At 37.1% G+C, this 14926-nt stretch overlaps 1 protein-coding gene across 8 annotated transcripts in view; it reads right to left on the minus strand.

The window, feature by feature from the left end:
* The window catches only part of acap2b (ArfGAP with coiled-coil, ankyrin repeat and PH domains 2b), a 68221-nt gene that overhangs the window by 45555 nt on the left and 7740 nt on the right, over positions 1-14926 (minus strand). For all 8 annotated transcript variants that reach the window (XR_010529276.2, XR_010529275.2, XR_010529277.2 and 5 more), the window contains exons 2-4: positions 9089-9146; positions 5054-5173; positions 1310-1363 (exon numbers count right to left, since the gene is read on the minus strand). Coding sequence is in view for 3 of the 8 variants with exons in the window: in XM_065259382.2 (XP_065115454.1) it covers positions 1310-1363; positions 5054-5173; positions 9089-9146 (232 nt within the window). In the remaining 5 variants the exon portion in view is untranslated. The remainder of the gene's footprint in view (positions 1-1309; positions 1364-5053; positions 5174-9088; positions 9147-14926) is intronic.

Here is a 14926-nt window from a genome sequence, read left to right on the forward strand (position 1 = left end):
AATTACAACCCGACCCGACCCGGCCCGTGGCTTTTAAAGCCCGGACCCGATGTAACCAGACACATCAACGTGAACTATCTGTCCGAACCCGACCCCGCCGACCCCCCCCCCCTGCGTTTTTTTTCTCATATGTAGGCTATTATAATGACCAGCAGACGGGAATTCAAATCAAGCTTTAATGTTCACACCTTTTAACAATACAAACAACTGAAACAATAAACTTTAAATATAGGCTATATAAATATGCCTTAAATAAAAATCACACAATCATAAATAAAAAGAACTCAAACATGTACCCAGCCAGGGGCTTCTCCTCCTGTAGTAGCAAGCAACGGTGAATTCACCTGCGGCAAGTTTACTTTTCTCCATCTCTTCTTCTCCAGGCAACAGGCGTGGTGCACGCAGTGATAGCAATAAGCACCGGGGCGGATCCGCAACGGATCCGCTCTGAAGCCGGCAGCTCCGGTCTGGATTCGTTGCTGATCTGCTCCAGAGCTTATTGCTATCCCCCGCCCCTCTCTGTGATGCACGTTGCACGCAGCAGCCAGACCAGACTATCTTTACGGTGAACAGCAGTGATGATTAATAATTTTTTTCACGGAGCGTAAAAGATTAAGCCCGAGGTCCGACCCGACTCATTTGCTTATATTTTTGACCCGAACCCGGCCCGAATCCGCGGGTCCCGTCGGGCCGGCCCGACCCGTTGAGAACTCTAGTGTATGGGACCGCTTCGGTCACCATCCACTCCCATAGTAACCAGAAATCCCAAAACATCACAAAATTATATTTGGGTCCTGAAGAACAAAGACATTTGGGGATTAAACTAAATAAGGGTAAGTAAATAATTACAAAGTTTTCGTTTTTGGGTGAACTATCCCTTTAAAGGTGTTGATATACCAGCTGCTCCATTTTTTACAGGGAAATGTGATGATATTAATGCAAATTTTAATCATTGTCTTAACTGGAGGCTTATACAGTGTGTGTGTGTGTGTGTGTGTGTGTGTGTGTGTGGGTGTGCGTGCTGTTTGTATGCATATTGCATATAGCTATTGTGTGTGCTCTTGTGTTCCTTTAAACCTTCTTCTTTCAAAATGATCTCTAAGGAAAAGTCTAAAACTATGAAAGGAATGCATCTGAAAATCTCAGAAAAACTACATGTTCTATACTTATTTTGTGAAATTTGGTTGAAGTCTGTTTTTTGCATGAACACATGATGCTGAAACACATCTGAATCACAATAACGGAACAAAGAAAGAAGAAGTTAAACATGATAAGCCAATACAGCAAAAACTGAAGGAGATGTTCTTACTGTGTGATAGTTGATCATTTCATGAAGACTCTCAGCAAACTTGGTAAGACTACACTGTGAAGAAAAGAGTTTTACATTGGGTAAAAACAGACTAGAATACAAATACCATACTAACCCTTGTGTCACAAACAAGCAAAATGAAAACAGGCCTAAATAAACCTAACTAAAGTTTATGTATCTATATTGATTTATTTACAACAATGATTAAGATAGTTTTGGATTATCCAAATATAAGAGAAAATAGTGCTTAAATAGCCACTGTTTGTTTCATCTCTTCAGAAGTCATGTAGTGGTTTGTTTAATGTCATGTCTGTTGTTGTATTGGTTCATGCTTTACAGTTGATTGGTATATATAATATTATGTGCATGGCGGTGGTAATCCTTGTGACAAAGTCTAAAGTTGTCCCCCAATTCAAAGGCTTCGACCTTCTAAGAACGTAATCTCAAAAGGCGAGCACTTGGTCTTTAAGGGTCACAGCCTCCGAAGTCCACAAAAAGAACTGAAATAATACGGTCTAGCCTTTGGAGGACCCATAAGTTGCGTCACCTGCTGTGCGTGCCCACCACGCCTGTCAGCGGGATTTTATTTTAGAAAATATGATACGTTGATGTAGATTAAACTAACCAACAGTATATCAAATTAATCAAGGTTAGAAATATATGCAACATACACAGAATAATATTAATACAATACATACCTTATAATATTAAAACAGTGACATTAATTTTTTTTCTGTCAAATACACACTTTTATTTAATAAAGGTTTTAAATGTTTATTTTGAAATATCCAGCCATTATATTCAGCCATTACAGACATGCATTGAATTCTGGGATAACCTAGGCTGTGAAGGATCCATTCGTTCAATCCTTAGCAGCGCAAAGGAGGACGCATTTTGAGACTTCGTTTAAGCAGCTTTCGAATTGGGACGGCCTTAAAATCCTTCAGTTGCACAGCTTTGGCGCAATCGGCCTTAGAATACGTCCTTTGAAGGTTTCAAAAATCAAAGCCTCTGAATTGGGACAATTGACAGCTAGAATATTTGAAGAGTTTCGTGGCAAAACGAGATAACGCCATTTTTTTATTTTTCAGAAACCTTGTTTTTTTATTGTGCATTATAATTAATATCAATTCAACTGCAGTTTTTTTGTTTTGATTTAAACCTTCATAACTTAAAAAATACAGTTAAGTAGCACCATAAAACAAAATAATAACATGATTACATAATAATAAACATGTTTCGACAAAAACGTTAAAAACGGATTTATCTTGTTTTGCAACAAAACTCTTCATTTGGTATTTCGAGTCTGTTGGTAGTACGAGTTCAGGACTGTTTAATCTTACAGAAACATTTATACCCCAACCACAAACCACAGAAAAGTTTTAAAGTTTGAAGGCTTGACATAAACTACCCTATTGTCATGTAAACAGACAAAGCAGGAAAAAAACATTTGTATTTAGTGTGTTTCCGAATGCTAGACAGTGTTTCCCACAGATCTGAAATTTACTTGTGGTGGTAGCTGGTGAAAAGGGCAATCATTATTATCCACCGACAAAAAATGGTCTACTATACATGTAACAAAGAACTAATAATGTGTGACACAACACAATACTTTGATTTATAAAACATTCATATTAATTTCACATTATAGTTCATTAATCTAACCACCCCAAACTTTTTTTTGCCATAAACAAAGCTGACACTGTTTGTCAAAGCACCACGAAAACACTTTATGTTTTTGCACTGATATATGAAGCAATTTGATGACCCCTTTTATCAAACTCAATTATATACAATACTATGTATACTATAGCCTATATAGACAGTGCAGGTCTATAGATTATAAATGTGACTGATGTTATAATGTTAATAACTTCTATAAGATAGGCACTTTTACTGCTTCTGCTTTCTATTACTCTTTTTCCGATTAAAAAAGCTTAATCCACTCATTATTTCAGATTTAAAAGTCTACTTGCTGTCCCGATGACAGACTTTACATTACAGCTTTGCGTTTTTTATATCCTGAGTCAGCTAGAGCTTTGCTCATTCAGTATTAGCACTGCTTTTTGCTACAATCTCTGTGCAAACTGTTTAGATTTTAGTAACGATATTGTCTATTAATAGTAAGATTATTAAAAAATGGGATAAAGAAAATGAAGCGGCGCGTGGTCGTGACAAGAGCCAGTTGCTATCGCCATAGAAACCGGACGCACGCTAAAACAGCACTCGAGCTTTAGCGCGGTAGCGCTCACGGCCGTTCTCCGATCGACTCGGGTTTTACACACAATATTAATCAGACTTGGGACCCGAAGTAATGAACTAGGACCGACCCGGACCCATCTGACCATTTAAAATATAAACCCGGAACCGTACGGGTCCCGCGTCCTCAGTGAAGAAAGACCTCTAATGGTAAAACTCTGCTCAAGTTCAGAAACATAAAAGGATACAATGTGACACTGAGGTTGCTTCGCGTCGCGCCCAATTCATTGAGAAACAGAGAGCACGTGAACGGACACTCAACCGGAGAGACACAACGTGCTTGCACGCAAAATGAAGCCAACTTAGATGCTATAAACACATATGCACATAAGCATATGCGACCATTTTGGTCGCAGTGTGTTCCCTGGCTGCTCCGTATGTGCTGCTGCAGTTGATCCAGTTTGCCGCGCTGGATGATGAGTTTATGACGCGTGCATCATCTTCACGGTCACCCGACCCCCACCTCTCTCTCGCGCTCTCTCTCTCGCGCTCTCTCTTTCGCGCTCTCTCTCTCTCTCTCTCTCTCCAAAACAGGGGTCATCCAGTCGAGTTCAGAAAATACGGAAATTCGTAAAGTGATTTTTTTTACCTGGGCGGGTCGCAATTTACCTGGGCGCAGGGCCCAAGTAGAGCCTATGTATGGGAAACACTGCTAGAATTCGTAAAAATTCCATCCTACTTGTGGTGTAAGCTCCTCCCACAAATATCTATTGGAGTAATTTTGCCTTGTCTACGACATCACGTATATGCCATTAAAGACCACAAGTGATGACTGGTCAGCAACATGTAGACTGACATGTTTCTTGTCCAATTTTGGAGTGTCCAATTTAAGAGTCAAAATCACACAATCTGACACAATGAATACCATAATAAAATATAGTGTAGTCTGAACCCATCGTTGATATATCAGGGCTCGCAAAATCGCTAGCCCAATGTCCAGAGCAGTGAGATAGATTGCAAGTGCAGTGAAGAGAATTGCGAAAAAGACTACAGTATATGTGGCTCTGTGCAGAACTCGCTCTTTGAGCGACAGTAGCCCCTGTTTTTCTGAAAAACATTGTATGATCCAAACTGTAAGTTTTGTGCCCCAATGAACCACTATTAATTGGTCAGTATATCCAATGTGTAGTTGAGCGGGAACAGTTGGCTTGCATGAAAATCAATTTTTTGTTTGTTAAAAAAACAGCATCAAAAACAACAACAAGAATAGCAGAGCAAACATTTGTGTGTGTGTGTGTGTTACACTTATTGTTACAATGCGTTAACAATAGGTACAGTATTTCAAAAATGCAGGAAAGTAAAAATAGTAGAATAGGAATGTTGGTTTATGGTCAGTGTTTTGGGTGGATATAAACCAAGTATGCTTTCAAAGAGTGCTAAATAAACAACAGTCTTTACATTTTCAGAATTAAACTGGACACACTAGGGAAGATTAAAAACCTTAAATTAAGATCTAAAAAACATGAATTAAACATCTACACGTACCTCTATGACATCATCTGTGGCAGACTGCTGTGCAAGCTCACGAATGCCGTTCACAAACTGTTTGTTGGCCGTGTTGTATGCCTTTCCAGCATCTATCATTCCAATGCATAGTTTTACCAGCTAAACAGAAGAGATGACAGAAAATAAATCACAACTACAAATAAAATGTGACATGAGAGCAACATGCAAAACTTGATACTACAATTTTAAGGTGTTAATGGTGCTTTTTGGGCCAAATCACAGAATCTACTTATTTTTTTTACCCATTTCTTTTGTTTTGTAGATTTGTTGCTACTTCACCATACGCATTGTCATTTATGTGTATCATTTCTAGCACCCAGAACCTTTTGTGGCTCGTACATATGCGTTCGGCTACCTATTTTCACATCTAAGGTTTTCAAAACGATTCCCCACATATAATGGTGGGGAATGATGCTATCCATCATAGCAGTGGGAGCGTTTACTTCCAGGTCTTCAAGGCCTGCCCATCAAAACCAGCCTCAAAACCAGGGTACAGAATTTTACCTATTACTTTCTTTTTTTATGTAAAAACCATGCAAACATCATAAGTAGACCTCAGACAACAGTATAAAACAATAAAAACAGCCGATTAATCACCACTTCACCCATCTGCATTTAGCTTTGTATAGTTAGAAACCCAGTCATGTTTTTGAATGGTCATGCATAATTCCCTCTGTTTCCTCTGAGACAGGAGAAATATGGATTTCAGTTTTGCACTTCCTTCTTTCAATGATGTAAAAATCATCATTTTGCAGCATTGAAAAAAGGAAGTACTATATCTTGGGGTGAGACTACAAACACTCCTTTTCTCGGTCAAATAGGCACCAAATTCTACATTTATGTTACATTTCGACTACAAATATGATCCACTTTTAATAAAGATTAATGTTTCCACGGGTGAAATGCGTCTTTAATAGGAAAAGTTTCTAGATAAACTTTTTGGTCCTGTATAGGGTTGTGCGGATAGACAATACTATCAGGCATATCGACGATAGTGGGCCTTCATCATGATAGCTGGCATGTTTGCTCATAAGTGTTTTAAATTATTTTTAAGCTACAATTATTATCTTCATAGTTTCATATCAACATTCACGCACTTGCGACACCAATGCACATTTGCGCAAGAAAGCTTGTAATGCATGCGGCATGGACTCCAACTTGCACCTGAACTTGTAATGCACGGCTATGACATTTCCTTGTACTAGAGAGGTTGTTAGGCGCACAGGGTTTTAAACACAGCAAGTGAGTTGTTTCAAGGATTTCAAAGCGCCTGGGTATCAATGAGGCTGTTTACACTTGGCATTAACATGCGTTTTCGTCGATCGGATCACAAGTGGACGACATTAATGCCAGGTGTAAACGGTTTTTAAAACGTTTTGAGCTTGTCCACTTTCGACCACTTTCAACCACATTCAGAGGTAGTCGAAACCACTTTCGATCGGATCGCTTTGGAGTTGCAGAACGCATATGTGGTTGAATGCGTTCGAACCGCCACACGCGACCGCCTTCTCTCCGCCCATTTATCTGATCTGAGGTATTAAACACAAGTTTTACGTCTTTTTTTGATTTCTGGCGTGAACATACGGTGAACAGCGCTATTTTTAGCCTTTCATTGATACAACTAAAGCGGCTGATCTCCGTAGTTTCGTTTTAAAAGCGTGTGAAAGTTGCGCGATCCTATTTCATCAATTGCGCTGAAAATTCAGAGAAAGCTCCAACATATAAACGTACAAAACACTATGCAGCATGTATACTTGCTAAACAAGCAGTGGACTCCGACATAATATTAGTTTGCGTCCATATAAACTCATAATTACTCCCGCTCGGGTTTGAATGACAGCAGAGAGACTCGCCCACCGTCTCACAGACCACCCCCTCACAGTATTCAGGACAGATGCGGTCGAAAGTGGACAAAAGAGACGGATTTAAATACCAGGTGTAAACGTAATGTGTCTCTCTCGTCCACTTGTGATCCGATCGATGAAAACGCATGTTAATGCCAAGTGTAAACAGCCTCAATGACGCGCTCGGATTAATGGCATCAGGTTTAAGACTGTTGCGGTCGTGACGGCGTTGCCAGCTGCCCTTAGAGTAGATCAGCTTCTTATTTTGTTTACCAATTTAGTGGCTTGTCATAAATGAGTAAAACAAATGAACAAATAAATAAATATGTGAGTAAACAATTGCCCCCCCATACTATCGTGTATTGTGATCTCACAGGGTGACGATAGGACAATCTCACTTTGGGGCATATCACGCAACACTACCCCCGTAACAACATTTCTATCAACAAATCAGACTGCAGGAATACATTTAATGTCAATGTTGGGATGAGATTAAGGACCGAGTTTGGGGCTTTCTCATCAATCTAGGCCTATTTTTCCATCTGATTTTACATAATTGTAATTTCATACATAATGTTTATGTTATTGTCTTCTAATAATGTTTCAGTTAGAGCCTGGTCTGACTGATGATGCTTTGATTAACATACTTCTCACATTTCGTCTTGTTTTCTAAGAAAAGCTGTGGTGCTAATTCTGGAGCCCTGCCTTAAGACTCCATATCCTTCCTCATAGAGAGAAGGAAGTCAGCCACTGGGCCAAATGATGCTGGGTGGGTCAGCAACCGGCTCAACAATGAGCCATTCGCTCCTTTGCCCACTCCTTCAATTACTTCTGTTTTTATGGCAGATTTGTGCTGATGCAGGAGTTAGCGGTCATCATAACAGCCAAATGAGATGAGTGCCATGACTTTATTGTTTAACCAACAGCTTCTGGTGGCCAATATGGATAACTTAAAATTTGTGCATTTTAACCCTTTTATTTTATTTTACAAAACAGTTCACAAATGCGTTATGACAAAACGAGTAATACTTAGTTCAAGGTAGTGCAAAGATCACGGGTTTGATTCCCATGGAGCACACACTCTCATTTAAAGATACCCTGAAAACAACGTAATGTACATTAACGATCAACATTTTCCCAGCTAACGTCAAATAACATTAAAGTCGCTGATGAAGCATATAGCTCCAACTTATTTTTACATAGTGCACTCTGTTCTTTATCGATATTGGTTATTGCCTATAAAATTTAACATGATAACTCTGGCATCTTTACACTGGCTACCAGTTAAATATCGCATACAATTTTAAATATTACTTATCACCTACAAAGCCTTAAATGGCCCTCGCGTATATTAAAGAATTACTATCAGAATACAATCCATCACGTACACTGTGATCACAAAGTTCTGGCCACTTAATTATCCCTATAATATCAAAAGTGTCTAAAGGCGTTAGATCCTTTTCTTACCTAGCCCCTAAGCTCTGGAATGATTTACCAAATAATGTTCGAGTATCAGACACAGTCGATCAATTTAAATCTAAACTTAAGACATTCTTCTTTAACAAAGCATTTACATAAAATGTCCAGTAAATGTACTTATCCCGCAATAGTTAGTTTGTCTAGAACAAAGCATTCACATAACTCATCTGGGTAATATACTTTTGCCGCAATAGTTAGCCTGTCTAAAATTGAGCTGACTTAAACCACAATACTGTATGACACTTGCATTACATGTGAACGCCCCCTACGCTAATAGGATTCGGTTTCTCTCTCCCTGTCTCGTCCTCGACCCCAAAGAAAATGAGACAAACAGACTCAGTTCCTGCTGCTGTGAAGGTCATCACACCACTGATCTACTGACCGTCCTGGACTAGCCAGGAGGGTTTTTCTCCTTGGGGTTTTTTTCATCCCCTGGAGAGTTCGCCACCTTTGGCTTTACTTACTAATTTACTGTATACGTTACATTATTACTACACTCGCTTTTCTATGCTTTTCCTACATCTATTCATGTAAAGCTGCTTTGAAACAATTAACAATTGTGAAAAGCGCTATATTTAGACAATAATTTATTAAACAATAACTGTTTTACCGTGATTATCTTGTTTTTGTTATTTTTTTATCAAAATTGAACATCAAAAACAATTGCACAGCCCTACAATATATACTGCACCTTGTCAAGCTTGGACTCCAGTTCACAGACGTCACCCTCAACCTCCTCGATCGTTGCCCTGTAGGGGACAGAAAATGATTTTCAGTCATTTAAATGCTAAAAAAAATGATACGGATTAGGGCTGCTGACATTGCAATGTTTTGTGTTTGTTTTTTATGTAATGTACACTGAAACATAAGAAATACTAAATGACTTTGCTATATGACTTGAAAAGCTCTGTTTAAGAGGAATTCACTTCCTTTAATTTCTTGTACAGCTCTGAGATGGCAAAAATAGTTGCATGATGGTATTACTGTACATACCACTTGTCAAGCGACCAGATTGTATTAATAAAAGCTTATTTGTACCCATATTTATTGTTACCACTACGTCTTTTGCAAATGAAATCTTACTGAATATAAAAAATGATCTGTATGTTTTTTGTGACTCACATTGTGTGTCGATGCCTAAATTATATATTGTGGTGCCCTAAAACAGATCAGTTTGGGTTGACCCTATATTGTAAAAGTTAAAGGGATCATATTAGTCTGGATCAGACTAACTAATTTTTTAAATATGCAAAGAGAGTTTACTGTGAGTGGACTCAAGTAAAAGAAGGATACCAAAGGCAAAGATTCAACTGATTAGTCAATAACGGCTTTTTGCAATACTTGAAATTTCATCAGACACGGATTTGTCATGACGACAGTGAAACTGGGAAAAGTTTTACTTCCCTCACATGCTGTTCTTCACAAGCTTCACGTATCCATGTGGCTTCATGACATTGCTGAGATGTTTTAGTTAAGCTAAACTTCTGAATAAGCAACTTTTTAAGGTAATATGTGATACACATGTTTACCATTTTCTGTGTCTATCACTACAGTACACAACACCCAGCCAACTATAAAGGGGGATTTATGGTTCTGCTGTAGCTACACTGTAGGCTATGCGCAGGCTGTGTAACATGTAACATGTGTGCATTCTGTGCGGACCACAAGCGCTTGTGATTGGTCCCCTAACTCCCATCATTTAAAAAATCTGCAATGCATTTCCTCATACGGATTTCTGCTTGCAACAGTAAAAACAAAGATAGGCCAAGTTGAATAGTGATATTTAACAAATGTTGCTGTCTATTTACCTCCATCACATGCCTGTTCTTCTTTGGCTTACGCGGTGTGGACATTGCCTTTTAGTAATGGGCATGCGTAAGTGCATGTCGACCAAACAACAACGCAGAAGTATAAATGAAAATGGCATCAAAACTACGGGGTTGGTCCTATGCGAAAATATCACACAGAGCTGTGTAGACCGATTGTCATATGATATTATAGTAACATGAGAGCGATTCGAAAGCAGAATGCTCCTCATATGCTTTTACAGTACATCTCGGTCTGGGCAGTGTTGCCAAAGTCAAGCAAAACTATTATTTGGGGCCGTTTTGAATGCGGTGACACAAAGCTGCATACAGTATAATTGTGCTGTACATATCAGAAAAGTTTTTACTGTGAAAGCTGAAGTTTAGGGAGGATTTAAACATGCGAACAATTGACATCAAGCTATCAGATCCAGGATCCAGCACAATTTGGACTCACACTATTGCGCCCTGAACCCGAACCAAACTGAAGTGTATGGTAAGGCGTACCTGCATATGCAATGTGCAGCTATCACAGTAAACCTTCGGCTTAAATTCACAATTCAGGGGAAATTTATTTTCTTTTGTAGTCTTTATTGAATGTAATGAGGTTTAAAACTGCACATTGCAAAACAAGACCAAGACAACACATTTTTCTTCTTTGGAGTCTTTACTGGCAGTATAGGTTTGGCAATGTCAAAAAATTTAATTTGGATTTTTTTTTCAGAACATTTGACCGATTCACGGTTCGATTTTCGATTTTTCTTTACAAGTCAATTTAAAACATAACTACAACACACTGCAGTAACATTCTCCTCAAAAAAAAAAAAAAAAAAAAAAATTATAAGATGCAACAACATTTTGTTAAAGAAACTAAAGTTCTAATCAGAGTGCACTAAAGAATAGTTATCAACATGGTATAAATATAAAATTAATTCACTTTTTTAATATCTTTGCAGATATTACGCATTGTTTAGAAATATAATGGTAGCCAAAATGTGAAAACTAGCCCTAAAACCTATGTTCGAGCATTTTTATATGTTTTGTTGTATTTGATTGTAGTTTAAGTACACAGTCATAATCTCACAATACATATTAAATGAAACAATTCAACAACTTTTCATCTTTTAACTCATAAAATTCTCCCATGGTTTGTTTAAATTTTGATTAGATTTTTAATTAATAATTTTGTCAAAAATTTGGATAATGTATGTTACGATTTGCTTCTTTTTACTTTTCCTTAAAATTAGTCTGTTCAAATAAGTCATTATTAGTTTGCAAATCATATATTTCTGGTCACGCTGTTCACCTTGCCAATGAAAGCACTACAAACTTTATGTATAGATTATTTACTACTCTATAGGGCAGTTTTCCGGACAGGGATTATCTTAAACCAGTACTAGGCCTTAGTTAAATTAGGAAATATAACTAGTTTTAACCGACATGCCTAACTAAAAACATGCATTTTGAGACAAAACAAAGGGCACTGATGTATTTTAAGATATGTCAGTGCAAGTTGTTTTCAGTTTGGACAGCTCTTACATATATGTTAATCTAGGACTAGTTTTATCCCTGTCTGGGAAACCGTCCCTATAGGTACTCCAGATTAACATCAGATAAGCAGAAACAGCATGTGTTATGGACACTTTAATCTAAATCGCCCAGCCCTATAGGTGTACGGAAAACAAATACACAGTAATGTGTAGTTTAGTATAGTATATCCAGACCTTTAACTGCAGAAAAACTCCATAAAATTGTTAGTGAATTCGAAGACATTAAAGATATATTAAATTGCTAGCAAACAACAGATAAACAAAACCAAAAGAAAGCTGGTGTGATGTAACATTAAAGACAAAATGTGTATGTAAACTATATGCCAATGAGTTTATGCACATAAAAAAATGATCGTCAGATACATTTATGGTAATTTTAGGGACTAAAATTAAAAATTGTTCAGGAACCTCAATCATGACTTTAGCTCTACTGTAGTCTATTTTAACTTTACTGGTAGCTGTCTCTGTTATCGTGTTATGATAACAGCTTGCGGTTTTACAAATTATTAAGCAGAGAAACTATCATCAAGCATGCAAACGCTTCTGTTTCTTATTTTCGCCCTGAAGTTTTTCCCAAAACAACTTTGTTTGAAGAAGACTGTTGGGAAAGTGCTGACATGAGGGAAGTGGGACTGCTGGTAATAAAATCTAGGTCATTGCCTCAAAGATTCAAATCTCCAGAGATCCAAAGACTCTTTGTGAGTATTATGAGGGGGGCTTCTCTAATGATTAAACATACAATAACATCCGGGACAATCACAAATCAAAACAAAAGTAAAATTACCTTTAACATTCATACAAAATACACTTTAGTATAAAATGTGAATATTCACTGCACTCACAGTAAAGAACACTGTTTTGAAGGGAAATTGGTCTTATATCAAACTAAAGGAGACTGCATAAGTTTGCAACTGTAACATTAAAGATCTTAAAGTGAACTTATGATAACAAAGAAAATGAAACATCTGTACATTAGTCTGGTAGAAATTCAGCTTTATCTATAAATAAAAAAGCAGAAGGAGAAACCTTAAAAATGTAACTTATCTTACATTTCAACAAAGCGAAAACCGACCCCATTTATATTCTCATAGCTTTGCTGGTAGACCATTGCATTACAAGGTTTCATTCCCAGGGCACTCATACAGACGAAATGTATACCTTGAATGCACTGTAAATTGCTTTGGATAAAAGCGTCCACTAAATGTAATATTGTATATTGAGAATATATATTACATAATCCATGGTCATAAACCCTCCAACACTTTTGTAGTCATTTTCAAAATCTTATAGTATTTGTCCTTGAATTTTCTGTATCGACCATAAATACATAACATTTTGAAATTAAAACGGCTTATGAACAGTGTTTTTATGTTTAACCGTATTGTCTTTTAGTTCTTATTACTATAAAATTAGTCTTTTAAACCATAGCTAAGAAAAATAGTAGTATCTATATGAATGGATGGTAAATTAGGTGCAGCAAGGCATTCTTAAATATGCAAGTCGTTAACTGTAAAAACAAAATCCCTTCACACAATAACATAAGACAGCTGGGGCAAGTATTCCTGCTAAAGCCATCACCATCTGGACACATTTTCTCACAGAGCAGAATGTGATATTTTATCACATATATTTGTCATGTTTGGTCATATTTTACAGCATCAAATGATATCAAGTTAAGCCATTTAAAATGATCATTTAAAAACTGCTGATCAAACATAGGCAATGATTGTCTTTCCTGTGCAAGATTCTATGCATGTTTTTAATGTAATACATCTTTTTTTAAATGGACAACACTCCACAGATACAGATTACAAAATGTCATTGCACAACAGCATGAAAATATTCTTGTATTTAGTTTGGACAGATTAAAAAAATTCTTAAAATGTCACCGGGATTTTTATGGCTTAACTTTTTTTAAACATCCACAATTATTTTACTTAATGTGCATTGTTCTTCACAGAAACGTTGCTGCTAAAAGACCCAATTAACAATCGATAATGATTCGCTGTGGGAGGGGCGTGAGGCGCTTGCCATCCTGTACACATAAGCATTAGCTAAAACAACTTTGAATAAATGTGTTTTAGCGCAATTTGATCTTTAGAAACAAAAGTTAAGATATAGTTGATGGCTAAATCATTGGTCAGACATACAGTATGCTGTGTAATTGTGATTTTAGCACGTGACTTTACAGATATCTGTTTTTCCCCATTTTTATTGAGTGAAATAATTGCCCTACAAAAATGGCCGCCTACTAGTGGCGTGAATTCCCTAACGTGACATTGAAATGACTCATGACAAATGCTACACTAAGACAATTTTTCTGCTCCTCAAATCATTAGCTTTTATATTATAGCATTGGTTGAATATAGAAAAGCTATACATATTCATTCTTTACCCTTGCATGGCAAATAAACACAGACAGTCGAAAATGCGTGTGACACTATTCATGATACTGTAGTGGTGGGGGGAGTTAGGCTTTCCTGACAGTTTGAGGATCCAATGGAGTTATGATGTTTATTTACTTTTTCATTTTCATTTCAACCCCCAGACAGTTGTAACGTGTGACTAAAAGTAATCATTTATGAGTATGGAGATGCAAGGTTTTTGCCCAACAGTGGCTAGGTTTCCATCACCCTGATTTTAATTTAACATTTCTTAACTCGCCAAAAAGTTTTTACGCTCCCTTGAGGTGGTTTTTGACTTATGCGGGAAAAAAAAAGAAATGCAGTCCTGTATTTATTTTCTAATCGTGCCTTGTTTTATTTACTGATAGTTACTAGGTTACCAATACCACAATCATTCACTTGAACAACTTAGTGGAAACGCACCTTATTCGCATAGGTTTGTTTTTCTTTTTTGCGAATTTTGAAAAGATTCGCTTCACATTTCGCTGTAACCCAGCTAGTGACAACTGCTTTATGTCTCTAGCTTTAGAATTTTAACTACCTGACTGGGGGAAGACCAATATTTTAAAATTGCTCAACATCAATATTTCTAAGAGACATTTAAACCTGGCATGAACTTTACCATTAATTTTGTGTGTTACCCTTAAAAGAATGCTCTTGTGAAGTCCAGCAATGACTCTGTACAGAGTGCTTTCCCCGAGGGTGCTTAAAATATTAACAAAAATTTTTATTGATAGATTGTTTATATATTTATATCTTATGTTCTTGA

This window comes from Paramisgurnus dabryanus, chromosome 24, assembly GCF_030506205.2.
Source record: "Paramisgurnus dabryanus chromosome 24, PD_genome_1.1, whole genome shotgun sequence".
In the NCBI taxonomy this organism is placed as follows: Eukaryota; Metazoa; Chordata; class Actinopteri; order Cypriniformes; family Cobitidae; genus Paramisgurnus; species Paramisgurnus dabryanus.